Source organism: Macaca fascicularis, chromosome 8 (genome assembly GCF_037993035.2).
Source record: "Macaca fascicularis isolate 582-1 chromosome 8, T2T-MFA8v1.1".
Lineage (NCBI taxonomy): Eukaryota > Metazoa > Chordata > Mammalia > Primates > Cercopithecidae > Macaca > Macaca fascicularis.
This window is the reverse complement of record NC_088382.1, coordinates 101,065,309-101,080,406: the sequence shown is the minus strand read 5'-3', so window position 1 is coordinate 101,080,406 and position 15,098 is coordinate 101,065,309. Positions and strand designations below refer to the sequence as shown.

Below are 15,098 nucleotides of genomic sequence, written 5' to 3'. Positions count from 1 at the left end.
GTAGTAGCTTCTTATAATAACATGTTGAGAGGGTTCTGAGGCTACTTTGGCTCATAGGAAAAAAATGCCCTGATCTATTATTCTATCTGGTATGCACATACATACTGGGTATTTTCTATCTATAGAATACAACAAAGGCTATCTCATAGCAGAAGATAAAAAACAATATGAAATTAATACTAATTCATTTCGAACATAATTAAGGACAGAATCAGAGTCACAGAAGTGAAAATGAAAGGTAATGAAACCAAGTTATAGGTTTTAGGGATTAAATTAAGATGCGAAATAAAAAGTAAGCACAGTACACATAACCTCAGCATTTAAAGCATAGGGGAGTAGAGCAGGGCACTACTTGAACAAGAGAGAGAGATAAGAGGACTGAGGAAACTTTGTAGGGGAGAGAAGGAGGATGTCAGAAGAAGTGTTCTGATCAACTATGTCTGACAAATATCAAAGGGCCACTGGGTACCAAAGAGTTTCACGAGGACCCAGCAAAGGTGATCATGCCCATCAGCTACTGTTCTGTGCAAAGTGGGCCTGGTCAGGATGCAGAAGTAAGAAACTCCTCTAAAAATTTTTCAGTTCAGAGAGTAAGGCACTCAAGTTAAATAAGTATTATTCTAGTCTTACATAAGTGTTCTCCGAGCACACAAGGCAGGTAAAAGTATATTTGCCACAATAAACTAGAAAAGACGAGAAAAGCTGACATCTGAGATGCATCCATGTTAATGTGGGTCCATGCAGTTCATTCATATATTTATATTCTATTTTATTATGTTGTATATTGATTTACAACGTATTATATGCTGTAATTCAATTGATATTTTAATATGTATTTTATCTTCTTACGAAAACACTCTATATATTGATTGTCCATTGTACTGCTAATGGATGTTTTGCTTATTTCCAGTTTTGGGGGATTAATAAACAATTTTATGAAAAATCTTGTATACTCTTCCAGATACAAATATTAAGATATTCTTTTCCAAATTGTGTTTAGAAGTGCAAAAACTAATATAATTCAGCTTTTTATTCATCTAAGTTTATATGAATGAAATTAGAACCTTACAATATGTTTTCATTTGTCTTGCTTTTTTCCCCAACATTGTTTATAAGATGTATATAATTTTCATTATTATGTGAGTATAACATATAACAAATATATTAAGTAAAAACTCAATTGTATAGATATGTCACAATTTATATGAACCTGCTGCTTTAGTTGGTCACCTGAGTTATTTCCATGTTTGGATAGTTACAAACAATATTGTCATGAATATTCTTGTTTGTATACTTTGCTGCACATAAATTATCATTTCTTCAGGGTGTACAACTAAGAGCAGAATTGCTGATCACAGGATATGTGTATCTTCAACTTTATAAGACATTGCCAAACCATTTTCCAAGGTGGATGCACAGATGGTAATCTGAAAATGCAAAATCCGAAATGCTCCAAAATCCAAACTTTCTCAATGTCAACATGACATCATAAGTTACCTTGAATACATCATTTTACTATCTTAATGGCATGTCATAATTGTTACTGTTCAGTACTTACATCTGGATAAATGTAAGAAAATGATTGCTTATTGGTAGCATATAAATTCAGTCAGGAGTGATGGTAATGCCAAACAACTGGAGATGGATTGTCCACATCATTTGCTTTCTTATGGTTAAATGCACACAAACTTTGTTTTATGCACAAAATTATTTAAAATATTGTATAAAATTACCTTCAGACTATGTGTATAGGGTGTACATAAAACATAAATTAATTTTGTGTTTGGAGTTGTGTCCATTCCCAAGATACCTTATAATGCATAAGTAAGTATTCCAAAATCCAGAGAAATTCAAAACCTAAAACACTTTTGGTCATAAATATTTCAGATGAGTGATACTCAACTTGTAAGAGTTTATACTACCACCAATATTGTAGGAGACTTCTTGTTGCCCTGTATCCTCACCAATCCTTGGTATTGTCAGATTTTTCTATTTTGACCAATATCATACATATAGTGTTATTTAATTTGCATTTCCCAAATAATAGCTGTGAATAATAATGGTGAAGTCAAGCATATTTCATATGTATGTATTTTGGTAACTTAAAACAATGTCCCTTTTTGTGAAATGCCTGTTCGTGTCTTTTGCTCATTTTTCTATTGAGTTGTCTGCCTTTTTTTACTCATCGATTTGTAGTAGAAAGCAATCCTTTCTGAATTTTATAAGTTACATCTATCTTCTTCCACTCTGACTTATTTTTTCATGTTTTATATAGTGCCTTCTGGTAAACAAAAGTTCTTAAAAATAATATAGTGAAGTTTAATAATCATTTTCTTTATGCTTAATGCTTTATATTTCTTGTTTTAAGATAATTTACTTATTCCAAGTTCTTTTAAGATATTTTCCTATGTGCTCTTCTAAGTTTACATTTTGTCTTCTATATTCAGATTGATTTACCTCATACATATGTGTGGTATGGTGTGGATTAGGGGTCTAATTTCATTCATATAGATACATAATTGTCTCTGCATTATTTATCAATGAGACCGTCCTTTCCCATTGCTCTATAGTGCCATTTTTGTCATAAATAAAACAGCAATACATGTGAGGACTTTTCCCCCTCTGAGCTCTCTACTCTGTCATATTGACCTATTTATTTCTGATCCAATACTACACTGCAATGATTATTAGAGCTTTATAATACATCTCAATGCTAAGAGGACATACCCTTCATCTGTTCATATTCTTCAAGTGTCTTAACTATTCTTGGCTATTTGCATTTTTATTTAAATATGTAAATAAGCTTGTAAAAAGCCATTAAAATATTCTATTGAAACTTTACTTGATATTAAATCTAAATTTATAAATCAGTTTTAGAAATTATGCTTTTTGATATCAAGTATTCTAATCAATGGGCATTGTGTTTCCCTCCATTTATTTATGAATATTTACTTGCTACAGGTATTTTTAATGTCTCATAATAAAGTTACACACCTTCATCCTGTGTGGGTCTATATATTTTTATTTAAATTCATTTCTAAGATTTGATTTTTTTTTTTTGAGACGGAGTCTCGCTCTGTCACCCAGGCTGGAGTGCAGTGGCATGATCTTGGCTCACTGCAAGCTCCGCCTCCCGAGTTCACGCCATTCTCCTTCCTCAGCCTATTTAGATATACTTTATATTATATATTATATATTATTTATATAAATATATCATTATACATTATAATATAATTATATATTTCATTTCTTTCTTGTTTCTTTTTCTCTCTTACCAAGGAGTGATGCTAATTTTATATACCATATAACCCTATATAATCCTAACAAGTATTTAGGTAATGATTTGGACTTCAGTGATTCTGCCTTCATTTTTTCTGCTCTCCCTCCCTTATTTGCTCTCTTTTTTCCATTTATTCATTAATTGACCATCTATTAAGTTTTTGTGCCTAGTGATAAAGCCATAATAGAAACAAATACCAAATTCTTTGAGAAATAATGTTAAATGAAAGAGACAGTCAATGGGAAAAGAAAAATAGTTAAGACTTGAGAAATAAGGCAGTAACCATGCCATTCTTGCTTTCTAAAAATATTCGTATTCATTTTTTTCAAGATGGCTGACTAGGGACATCAGATACCAGTTCTCTTCAAAAACTAGGTCAAAGTTGTTGGTGAATGGGCATGTTCTGAATGGAATATTGAGGGAAGAGAGCCAGGACCTGTCAGAAATCCCAATAGAAGAAGCAGGGTTGCATACAAAAAAAGCAGCAAAATCCGAGAGATTGGCAGCCGAGGAACTCAGAGTTCCACAGAAAATATAGGTGGGGGTGCTTCTCTGTTCTCCTCACCCCTGTAACAATCTGCAGACTACCAAACTCTTAGGGAGTCCTTCTGCTCTTGTGACTGTGTAATGCTGTTGGTGGCAACTTGAGAACTTCTCAGGGTCAAAGAACCAGGTGACCAGCTCAAACATGTGTGCCCTCACTCTCCTCAGATCTAAGCTAAGATGGCACCATACTAATTGTGCACCCATGGTGGACTTCTGCCCTGCCAGAAGATTCTGTGTCATTGAGTCGCTGCACCGCCAGATTGCCCACAAACATCTTCTACAACCCACTCTGACTTTGGCAGGTGCAGAGGACCAGTGGGTCCCAGGGGAGCTTTCAGACCCCTGGAGATCTAACCTTCAGCCACTTCTATGGGTTGGCACTCAGCTCACCAAAGCCCCCCTTGGGACAAAGGAAGCATAGATGTGGTACCAATCACTGAAGGGGGGCAACACCAGCAGCCAGGAACAGACATGGAGAGGTGATCATCTCCCACTCCCCTCATCCACTATTGCAGACCCAGGAGAGGTTCTCCCTGCTGGGGGCTGGTATGTGTGAAGGAAAGCACTTGGAGAAAGTGCTTCTCATGGCAGCTCCACCACCATTGAAAGTGAATCCACCCTGCTTGGGATTGCACAATGAGCAGGGACCAATTTCTCCTTCGTATACAGAACAGCAGCAGCCCTGCAATGGAGGACATAACCTACAGAGTTGTCTGCTCTGGACTGGGGAAGGTGGCTCTGCCCTGAGTTGGTTTTAGTGGCAGTGGACAAAGGGCTTTATCTACAGTCTGCAGCCACTTTGCAGCCATGAGCCAAAGGACAAAGTCTATATAAACTGAAGGTCATGAGCCCTGAGGCAGGGGTGCAATAGGGAGGTAAATTGCATTCCTGCCAGCCCAGCATTAGAATCTGGTGCTCACCCCACTGCCCCTTCCTTGGAGATCTACTCATAGCCCAACATTATCTCCCCTTGCCATCCTCCCATGAAAATAAGTGCTTCCACTCCTCAGCCTCCTGGAGAGTGAGCCAGCTCTAAACTGCCCCACAAAATAAAAACCTGCTGCCAGAAGGACATAGTGCTAGTGCAGGAGAAAAGCTACCTGAGACCTCTGTACCCTCAGCCCTGCAGAAGATACTGTTTTGGCTCTTACATTCAGTATACCACTACAACAGGCAGCATCTGAGAAAGCCAGTGCACAGAAGCTGTCCACAAACAAGGAACTCATGCAGAACCTTGCCCTGAAAGCACCCAGAAATGAAGACAAAGGATTGTAAAAAACATACACTGCAGTATACCCTCAAGGGAAAAAAGAATGAAAAATGTAAAAGTCCCATCCAAACTATATAAAACTCAAAAATAAGCAACAGTTCCTTCAGATGAGAAGGAATCAGTGAAAGAACTACTGCAGTACAAAAAGACAGAGTGTCTTGAAACCTCCAAAGGATCAAACTAGCTTTCTAGCAATTGATTCTAACCAAAAGGAAAAGTCCAAAATGACAGATAATGAATTCAAAATGTGGATTCAAAAGAAACTCAGTGAGATCCAGAAGAAAGTTGAAAACCCGCACAAAGAAACTGGAAAACAATTTAGGGTTTGAAAGATAGCTATATTTTTATAAAAGCCAAATAGAGCACCTGGACTTAAACAACTCACTAAAGGAATTTCAAAACACATTTGAAAGCTTTAATAATATACTAGAAAAAAATAATTTTAGACCTTGAAGACTAGTCTTTCAAATTAACCCTGACAGAAAAATAAAGAAAAAGATACTTTAAAAATCAAACGAAGTCTTTAAGAAATTTGAAATTATATAATACAACTAAACCTGTAACTTATAGGCATTCATGAGAGAGAAGGAAAAGTAAGCAATTTTACTTTTATGTATGAAAAACATATTTTAGCAAATAATTCAGAGAAATGTCTTTTATCTTGCAGGTGAGGTAATTATCCAGATACAAGAAATTCAGAAAACACATGTGAGATACTGTAGAAGACATCACTGAAGCAGAGTCATCAGACTGCCCAAGGCCAACATGAAGAAAAAAAAAAAAAACTTAAAGACAGCTAGAAAAAAGGGCTAAATAACCTATAAAGGAAATCCCATTACACTAACAGTAGATGTCTCAGCAGAAATATTACAAGTCAAAAGAGGTTGGAGGTCTATTTTTAACCTTCTTGAAGAAAAAAAAAAAAAGGCCAACCAAGAATTTTATATTCTCTCAATCTAAGCTTCATAAAAGAAGGAGAAATAGTCTTTCTCAGACAAGGAAATGCTAAAGACAACCAGACCAGCCCTACAAGAAATCTTCGAAAGAGTTCTAAACGTGAAAATGAAAGGACAATACTTGCTACCATGAAAGCATATTTTGTACAAAGTTCACAAATTTTATAAAGCAATTACACATTTGAGACTACAAAGCAACTAGGTAACAACATTATGACAGGAACAAAACCTCACATATCAATATTAACCTTGAATATAAAAGGCATACATGCTCCACTTAAAAGACATGGCTTGGCAAAATGGATTTTTTTTTAAAGACCCAACCATCTGCTTCCTCCATAGACTCATTTTATGTGTAATGACACTCACAGGCTCAAAGTAAGGGGAGGGGAGAAAGATCTATCTCACAACTGGAAAATAAAAGAACAGGAGTTTCTGTTCTTGTATCAAATAAAACAGACTTCAAACCAACAATGGCAAAAAAAAAAAAGAAAGAAAGACAAAGAAAGGCCTTATATAATGATTAAAGGTTTCAATTCAACAAGAAGATTTAACTATCCCTAAATATATATGCATCAAGCACTGAAGCACCCAGATTTATAAAATGAATACTACTAGACCTAAGAAAAGGGACAGTGGCCAAATTATAATAGTGGGGGACTTCAATACCCCACTGGCAGCACTCGAAAGATCACTGAGGCAGAAAACTAACAAAAGAACTCTGGATTTAAATTGGATTCTTGACTGGATAGACCTAATAGACAACTACAGAACATTTCACATAATAAGCACAGAATATACATTTTTCTCATCTGCAAATGGAACATTCTGTAAAATTGACCACATGCTTGATCATAAAGCAAATCTAAATACACTACAAAAAAAATTCAAATCATATGAAGCATCTTTTTGGAATACAGTGGGATAAAAGTATAAATCAACACTAAGAGGAATTTTCAAAATCACACAAGTATATGGAAACTAAGCAACTTGCTCCTGAATGGCTTTTGAATAAACAATGAAATTGAGGTAGAAATAAAAAGTATTTTTGAAACAAATCAGTATAGAGATACAACATACCAAAACCTCAAAGATACAGCAACAAAACAAAACAAACAAACAAACAAAAAACAGTGTTAAGAGGACAGTTTATAGCATTAAGTGTCTACATCAGGAAGATAGGAAGATCTCAAATTAACAACCTAATATCATATCCAAAGGAACTATACAAATAAGAACAAATCAAACCCAAAGCTAGCAGATGAAAAGAAATAACAAAAATGAGAATAAAACTAAATGAAATTGAGACAAAAAAATACCAAGGAGAAATGAAACAATGGTTCTTTGAAAGGCTAAACAAAATTGATAGAATATTAGCTAAATAAACCAACAGAAAAAAAGAGAGAAGATTCAAATAAGCACAATGAAAAATGGTAAAGGTGACATCACAACTGACAGCACAGAAATCCAAAAGATCCTCAGAGACTACTGTAACCATCTCTATGCATACAAACTAGAAAACAAAGAGGAAATGGATAAATTCCTGGAAACATACAACCCCCCAAGATTGAACCAGGAAGACATTGAAATCCTAATCAGACCAATAAATAATTATGAGATTTATTCAGTAATAAAAAAAAAATCTACCAACCAAAAAGAAGTCCAGAACCAGATGGATTCACAGGCGAATTCTACCAGACATACAATGAAGAACTGGTGCCAAGCTCATTGAAACTATTCCAAAAAATTGAGGAAGAGAGAGTCCTCTCTAACTCATTCTTTGAAACCAGTGTCATCCTGATGCCAAAATCTGGTAAGGACACAATAAAAAAGTAATACTAAAGGCCAATATCCCTGATGAACAAAGACACAAAAATTTTCAACAAAATAGTAGCAAAGTGAATGCAGTAGCACATTAGAAACAAAAATTCATTGTGATCAAGTGGGTTTTATTCCAGGGACATAAGGATGGTTCAACATTTGTAAATCAATAAATGTGGTTCACCACATAAACAGAATTAAAAACAAAAACAATATGATTATCTTAATAAATTCAGAAAAATGTATTCAATAAAATCCAACATCCCCTCATGACACAAACCCTCAACAAATTAGGTATCAAAGAAAAATATGTCAAAATAATAAAAGCAGTCTATGTCTATCGAATGGGCAAAGACTGATAGTATTCCCCTTTAGAACTGGAACAAGACAAGGATGCCCACTCTCACCATGCCTATTCAGCAAAGTACTGGAAGTGCTAGCCAGAGAAATCAGGCATGAGAAAGAAATAAAAAATATCCAAATAGGAAAAGAAGAAGTCAAACTATCTATCTTTACAAATGATACAATTCTATACCTAGAAAACTCTAAAGACTCCTCCAAAAGATTTCTGGAACTAATGAATGATTCAGTAAAGTTTCAGGATACAAAATTAATGCACAAAAGCTGTTGCATTTATGTACACCAACAAAGCTAAAAGACCAAATCAAGAACTCAATCCCATTTACAACTTCCACAGAACAAAAACAAAAACAAAAACAAAAACCTAGGAACACATTTAAACAAGGACATGAAAGGCCTCTACGAGTAGAACTACAAAACACTGATGAAAGAAATTGCAGATGGCACAAACAAATGGAGAAACGTCCCATGGTCATGGAAATGAAGAACCCATGTCATTAAAATTACTACCACTTGAAACAATCTACAGATCCAATACAATTCCTAATACATTATATCATTTTTCACAGAAATAGAAAAAATAATTCAAAACTTCATATGGAACCAAAATGGAGCTAAAATAGGCAAAGCAATCCTAAAGGAAAAAGAACAAAGCTAGAAGCTTCACATTATCCAACTTCAAACTAGACTACAAGGTATAGTAACCAAAAAAGCATGGTACTGGTACAAAAACAGATACATAGATCAATGGAACAGAATAGAGAATCCAGAAATAAATCCACATACCTATAACCTATTGGTCTTCAACAATATCAACAAATATTAAAGATGAAGAAAGGACTCCTCATTCAAAAATGGTTCTGGGAAAACTGGTTAGCCACATGCAGGCAAATGAAATTGGACCCCTACTTCCACCATATACAAAAATTAACTCAAGATAGATTAACGACTTAAATGTAAGACCTGAAACTATAAAAATTCTAGAAGAAAACCTAGGAAAAACTCTTCTGGACATTGGTGTAAGCAAAAGATTTATGACTATGATCTCAAAGCAAATGCAACAAAAACAAAAGTAGACAAATGGGGCTTAGTTAAACTAGAGGCCTTCTGCACAGCAAAAGAAACAACCAACAGATTAAACAGACAACCTAGAGAATGGGAAAAGATATAGGCAAACTATGCATCCAACAAAGGACTAATATTTAGAATCTATAAGGAATTTGAACTCCAGTGAGAAAGAGAAAATAACCCCATTAAAAACTGAGCAAAGGACATGACAGATGCTTCTCAAAAGAAGACATGCATGCGACCACCAAACATATGAAAAAATGCTCAACATCATTAATCATCAGAGAAATACAAATCAAAATCAAATGAGATACCGTCTCACACCAGTCAGAAAGGCTATTATTAGAAAGTCAAACACTAACAGATGTTGGTAAGTATATGGAGAAAAGGAAATGCTTACACACTGTGGGTGGGAATGTAAATTAGTTCAAACCCTGTCCTCCGCCATGGAAAACAGTATGGAGATTTCTCAAAGAACTAAAAAGAGAACTACCATTCAACCTGGCAATCCCACTACTGGGTATCTACCCAAAGGAAAAGAAATCATTTTATCAAAAACAAAAACAAACAAACAAAAACTCCTGCAGTCTTATGTTTATCACAGTACTATTCACAATAGAAAAGTCATAGAATCAACCTAAGTGGACTGGATAAAGAAAATGTACTATATATACACCATGGAATATTACACAGCCATAGAAAAGAATGAAATTATGTCTTTTGCAGCAACACGGATGGAGCTGGAGGTCATTATTTTAAGTGAATTAATTCAGAAATAGAAAACCAAATACCACATGTTCTCACTTATAAGTGGAAGTTAAGCAATAAGTACACATGGACATATAAATGGAAATAATAGACACTGGGAACTCCAAAAGTAGAGAGGATAGAAGATGAGGAGAAAGTTGAAAAACTACCTACTGGGTACTATTTTCACTATTTGGGTGATAGATTCACTAGAAGCCATACCCTAGTATTAATCAATACACCAACATAATAAAAACCTGCACATGTCTCCCCTGAATCTACAATAAAATAAAAATTATTTAAAGTAAATTTTAAAAATGGATTCATAATTGAATTCCCCTTATTAAGAAAAAGAGAAGTTAAAAAATCCAGTTTTCACCCTGAATTTTCAGCATCGACCTATTTCTTCAAACTTGTGATCTAATAACAGAAAAATGTAATGCTACTTCATTCTTTTAAAACTCATGTTCTTTCTTTAGCTCCATGCTAAAAAGAATATAGTTATTTTGAAGCACATGTTTAAGGTAATAGATGTCATTCCATTAGTAATACTTTTTAAAAATCTAACACATTTGTAACTGAAATTATTTCCAAAAATTCAAAATAAAAAGTAATACAACTAGATATTTGTCAAAGACTTCCAATAAAAATCACTTTTATTTCCACCTACTTAGAAGAAATTGGCTAAGCAAATATTGCATGATACAAAAAAATAAGAGATTTTTGTAAAACCTTTTATATTAACTAAAAGTCACAATTATGAATAATTTAACTACACTGAGGCTTTAATCTTAGTAAATATCAAATTAAAAGATAAATATACAAATTTGTTTCAACTCTTTTGTTATCATTTTGTTATAATATCACAACACTTCTCATACATATTTTTTTGTATATCTTTTAATTTTCTCTATACTGAGACAACGGTCACATCAATTCATCAGTTTGCAATGAAAGATAATTAAACTTCTAGAGAACATTGACCTGGTAATTTAATAAGCATCCACCATCAAAATATTTGTTCTTGTCACCTGATTTTGCAGGAAAATCTGAACATGTAATAGCTTTAAATTGCTGGTTTGTTTTGGGTGGAGATCCAAAATGTATTCAAAGATATATTTCATGATAAATCCTCATCCATATTAAAACTACACTAATGCCATGAATTTCAATTTGTGGGTCAAACATTTAAGTAAATGAAAAGAAGAAGGAGAGGAAAGAGGAGAGAAAAGGAAAAGAGGTGGGAGAGGAGGAAGAAGAAGGAGAGGGAAAAGGAGAGAGGAGGGAAGAAGAAAGAAAAGAGGAGGAGATTGAAGAGAGAATAGGGAAGAGGAAGAAGTAAAGAGAAAAAGGAAGAAAAGAATGAAGAGAGAAAGAGGAGATGGAGAAAATAGAAAAAAAGGAGGAAAAAGGAAGACAGAGGAGGAAGAGAAAGAAGAGTAGAAGTGAAGGGGAGAGGGAGAAGACAGGAGAGGAGGAGGGAGAAAGAAAGAGAAGGGAGAAGGAGCCAAATGGCTAAATCTATTTTCTGCAGATAAAAGTATTAGTGCTTATTTGGTAACATAAGCTTCAGCTAAAGCCAGTAGAAGGGAGGAGGAGAGTAGAGGGAAGAGGAAAATTAGGAGAAAAGAGGAAGAAGAACAGAGGAGGGAGGCAGATGAGGAGAAGGGGAAGATTTTATTCTCTGGTCTATATTCAAGTCAAACACTTAGATTTTCTTTTTCCTTAAAGCTAACTCACCATTGCAGTTGCCATTGGATAGGGAATTGAGCAACGTGTTTTGTTCACACTAAAATAAAAACAAACATTAAGAAGAAAAATGTCATAAAATTTTACTTCTGTCTGAAGAAAATCACATCATTCTTTTATTTAGAAAGAATAACAAAAAACTAGTCTCCAAAATTTTTTTTCACTAGCATTCTTTTCAGAATAATGTATAAAACAAACTTTGAAATAATAAAATGATAATTAATTCTAAATATATAGCAATTCAGTAAATAATTTATGTTATCAGTAAGACTGTCTTCTTCAGAATATTTCCTGCAAGACTAAGTTTGTTTTGATTTTGGATTAGAAATTAAACATTTGCACATTTTTAAAGTAGCATATTCAATCAGAAATCATCTTTATTAACATTGCATTTTAAGAGGGAGAACCGCTGATCATATATATTACCACTACATGAAAATGCTGGATTAAAAAACAAACAAAAAAACAGCTCTATATCCTACAGTTAATCTTGTCTGACAATAATTGATGCCTCTAACGAGATCATGTGCTATCTACTTCACAAATAATGTACTATTGCTATTTTTGTTAATCATGATGATAGCAGTTGATATATCTTCAGTCCTCACTGTATGCCAAGGACTTCACACTAATTATTTAATCCTCAGAAAAATTGTATGAAGTGACAAATTTTATTTTTTATATAAGAGAGTCAAAGATTAAAAAGGTTAAATAACTTCACCAAAGTCACAAAGCTAGTAAGAGCATGGGTTAGAACCAAAGTTCATGCCCTTCCAATTCCAAGCCTCTTGTTCCCAACCACTACATTACACTGCTTCTCTTACAAGATGAGTTTTTATCTTAAAGGCTGACTAGAGAACCTCTGTTTTCTCTTCTTTATAGCCACAGCTTATGTATTTTAAGCCTGACTCACAGTTATCAGCTATACAATTTCCATCAGGTTATTTTATCTCTCTCGATTTCTACCTCCCTTTTTATGTAACATGCAGGTAATGCCACTTACATCTCAGGGCTGGTGATGATTAAGTTAGCCTGACTAAAGGGACTGGCCCCTGAGAGATATTCAGTGAACTTGAGTTTCCTTTCCCTTGTCTTAAAAATACCTCATCTGAAATCTCCCGTGGAAAAGAACTTCAAAATAATTTATGTAGATATTCGACCGTTAAGGTGGTGGATCATAACTCCATGCTTCTTAAGTGTGGGCTGCACACAGTGACTTTCTTCCGGAGAGCACAGAATAAAGAGAAGGGAGTCACTTTACAGTGGAGAAACCTGGCAAACACTCCCTTATCCAGGTGATCAAGGTAGAATAAACATGTTGATAAATCATGTTGATTGTAGGTACCCTTGATACAGTGTGATGAGAAGGGCACTTTACCTCTATAGTTTTCCTCCCAAAAGGGGCCCACGCTTAGAAAGGTCTCCAATCTGGTTTAATGATATTCTGTCACCATCTTGAAATTCTTAATAATTGTTGAACAGGGGACCTCACATTTTCATTTTGCACTGGGCCCCTGTAAATTACGTATCTGATCCTGTATGTAAGGCTTCTATGGTACAAATTAGGGTAAGGCCCAAAGGCAGAAGTGTGAAGCTGTAAGGAACAAGAATGTGGTTCAGGACAGCTCCTAAGACATCAGAAATGGGAGGGTCAAGATCTTCTATGTACCTAAAACACTGGGAATAAGTAGCTCAAGGACACAAGAAAAAAAAGGAATCCTTGTGCTCTAGAAGAGTCAAGGAAAGTTTCACGGAGACAGTAGTCAACCAAACTAATAATGCTAACTAAGATGTTATAGTGTTGAGTAGGACAAGCACTATTCTAAATGCTTTGCCTTCATTGACTCATTTAATCATCTCAATTACATGTGAGAAAACTGAAGAACAAAGATTCAACAACTCAAATTTCCACAGGTAGTAAGTGGCATACCCAGGCAGCTTGGCCTCAAAGTCCACACTTCTAACATTACAGAGGGCTTAAGGATTCAAATGATAATAGATAGCTTATTTATATTAAATCATATTGATGCAGATTTGATTCAGTATCTCTGTTAATTGACAGTATAAATGGAGATAAAGAATTCTGGAATTTTATAATAATATTATTTAAATGATTGCAAGAGTTTATGCATCTCTGAAGTCATTTATCATATTCCATCACGTTTAGAGTTAGTTCTAATGCCTTTTTTTGGTTTAAAAAAAAGATCCTTTTGGCCGGGTGCGATGGCTCACACCTGTAATCCCAGCACTTGGTAGGCCGAGGAGGGCGGATCATGAAGTCAGGAGATTGAGACCATCCTGGCTAACACCATGAAACCCCGTCTGTACTAAAAATACAAAAAAACTAGCCGGGCCTGCTGGCGGGTGCCTGTAGTCCCAGCTACTCAGGAGGCTGAGGCAGGAGAATGGCGTGAACCCGGGAGGCGGAGCTTGCAGTGAGCGGAGATGGCGCCACTGAACTCAGCCCGGGCGACAGAGCAAGACTCTGTCTCAAAAAAAAAAAAAAAAGAAAAGAAAAAAAATCCTTTGGAGGTTGGTTAAGAGATCCATTAAATTAGATCATTTGTCTTATTTATTCTTTTCAGTGCGTATAGTACCTGCGACTCATGTCCATTAAATATATGCTGAATAAATGAATGAATGAACAAGAGAGTGATTACCTAAAAATCAACTAAAAGAATCAAATAATCGTAGGTTTTGCTAAAAGGAGAGGTCTCGAAATACTTGTGTGATGTATTATTACTTACTTGATACACGTTTTATTGTCATGATATAAGGTTACATGTAGTATGACATTCTAATGAAACCACTGATCCTACCTTGCTGATATCATCAAGTGGTTGATTACAGGCATTTTCCTTTTGGATTATGTTCATTAAATCAGTATAAAATTTTTTTGCATTCAGGAAAACAAGCGGGTTGTTTATTGAGATAATTTTCACCTGCTGCAGGGTTTCCTTTTAGAGGAGAAAAAGAAACAGATTTAGAACTCTGAATTAAATAATAGAGAATTATAGCCAACAAACAATCAGGTCTAAATGTCACTCAGTTTTATGAGCAATCTCTCAATTAACATTTTGATTACTAAAATGTATTTAGAGGCCTTAATGTACTATCACACTTCCTTAGGGGAAATACATATTTCCTGTTTACTAAGAAACATTAATAATGGCAAGATAAGTTGGCAGCATTTCAGAAAGTGGCCCTTATTCCTCCTAGCTGGTTTTTTCGGGAGGCAGTAGCCTAGACTATCCAAAGAGTTCAAGGAAGTCCTATCCTTTCAAAAGTATTTATTTTATTC

At 34.8% G+C, this 15,098-nt stretch overlaps 1 protein-coding gene across 7 annotated transcripts in view; it reads right to left on the bottom strand.

The window, feature by feature from the left end:
* Window positions 1-15,098, bottom strand: part of SLC26A7 (solute carrier family 26 member 7) — a 142,988-nt gene that overhangs the window by 16,051 nt on the left and 111,839 nt on the right. For all 7 annotated transcript variants that reach the window (XM_005563680.4, XM_015455017.4, XM_065519433.2 and 4 more), the window contains 2 exons: window positions 14,617-14,754; window positions 11,789-11,837 (listed from right to left, as the gene is read on the bottom strand). In XM_005563680.4, coding sequence (XP_005563737.2) covers window positions 11,789-11,837; window positions 14,617-14,754 — 187 coding nt within the window. The remainder of the gene's footprint in view (window positions 1-11,788; window positions 11,838-14,616; window positions 14,755-15,098) is intronic.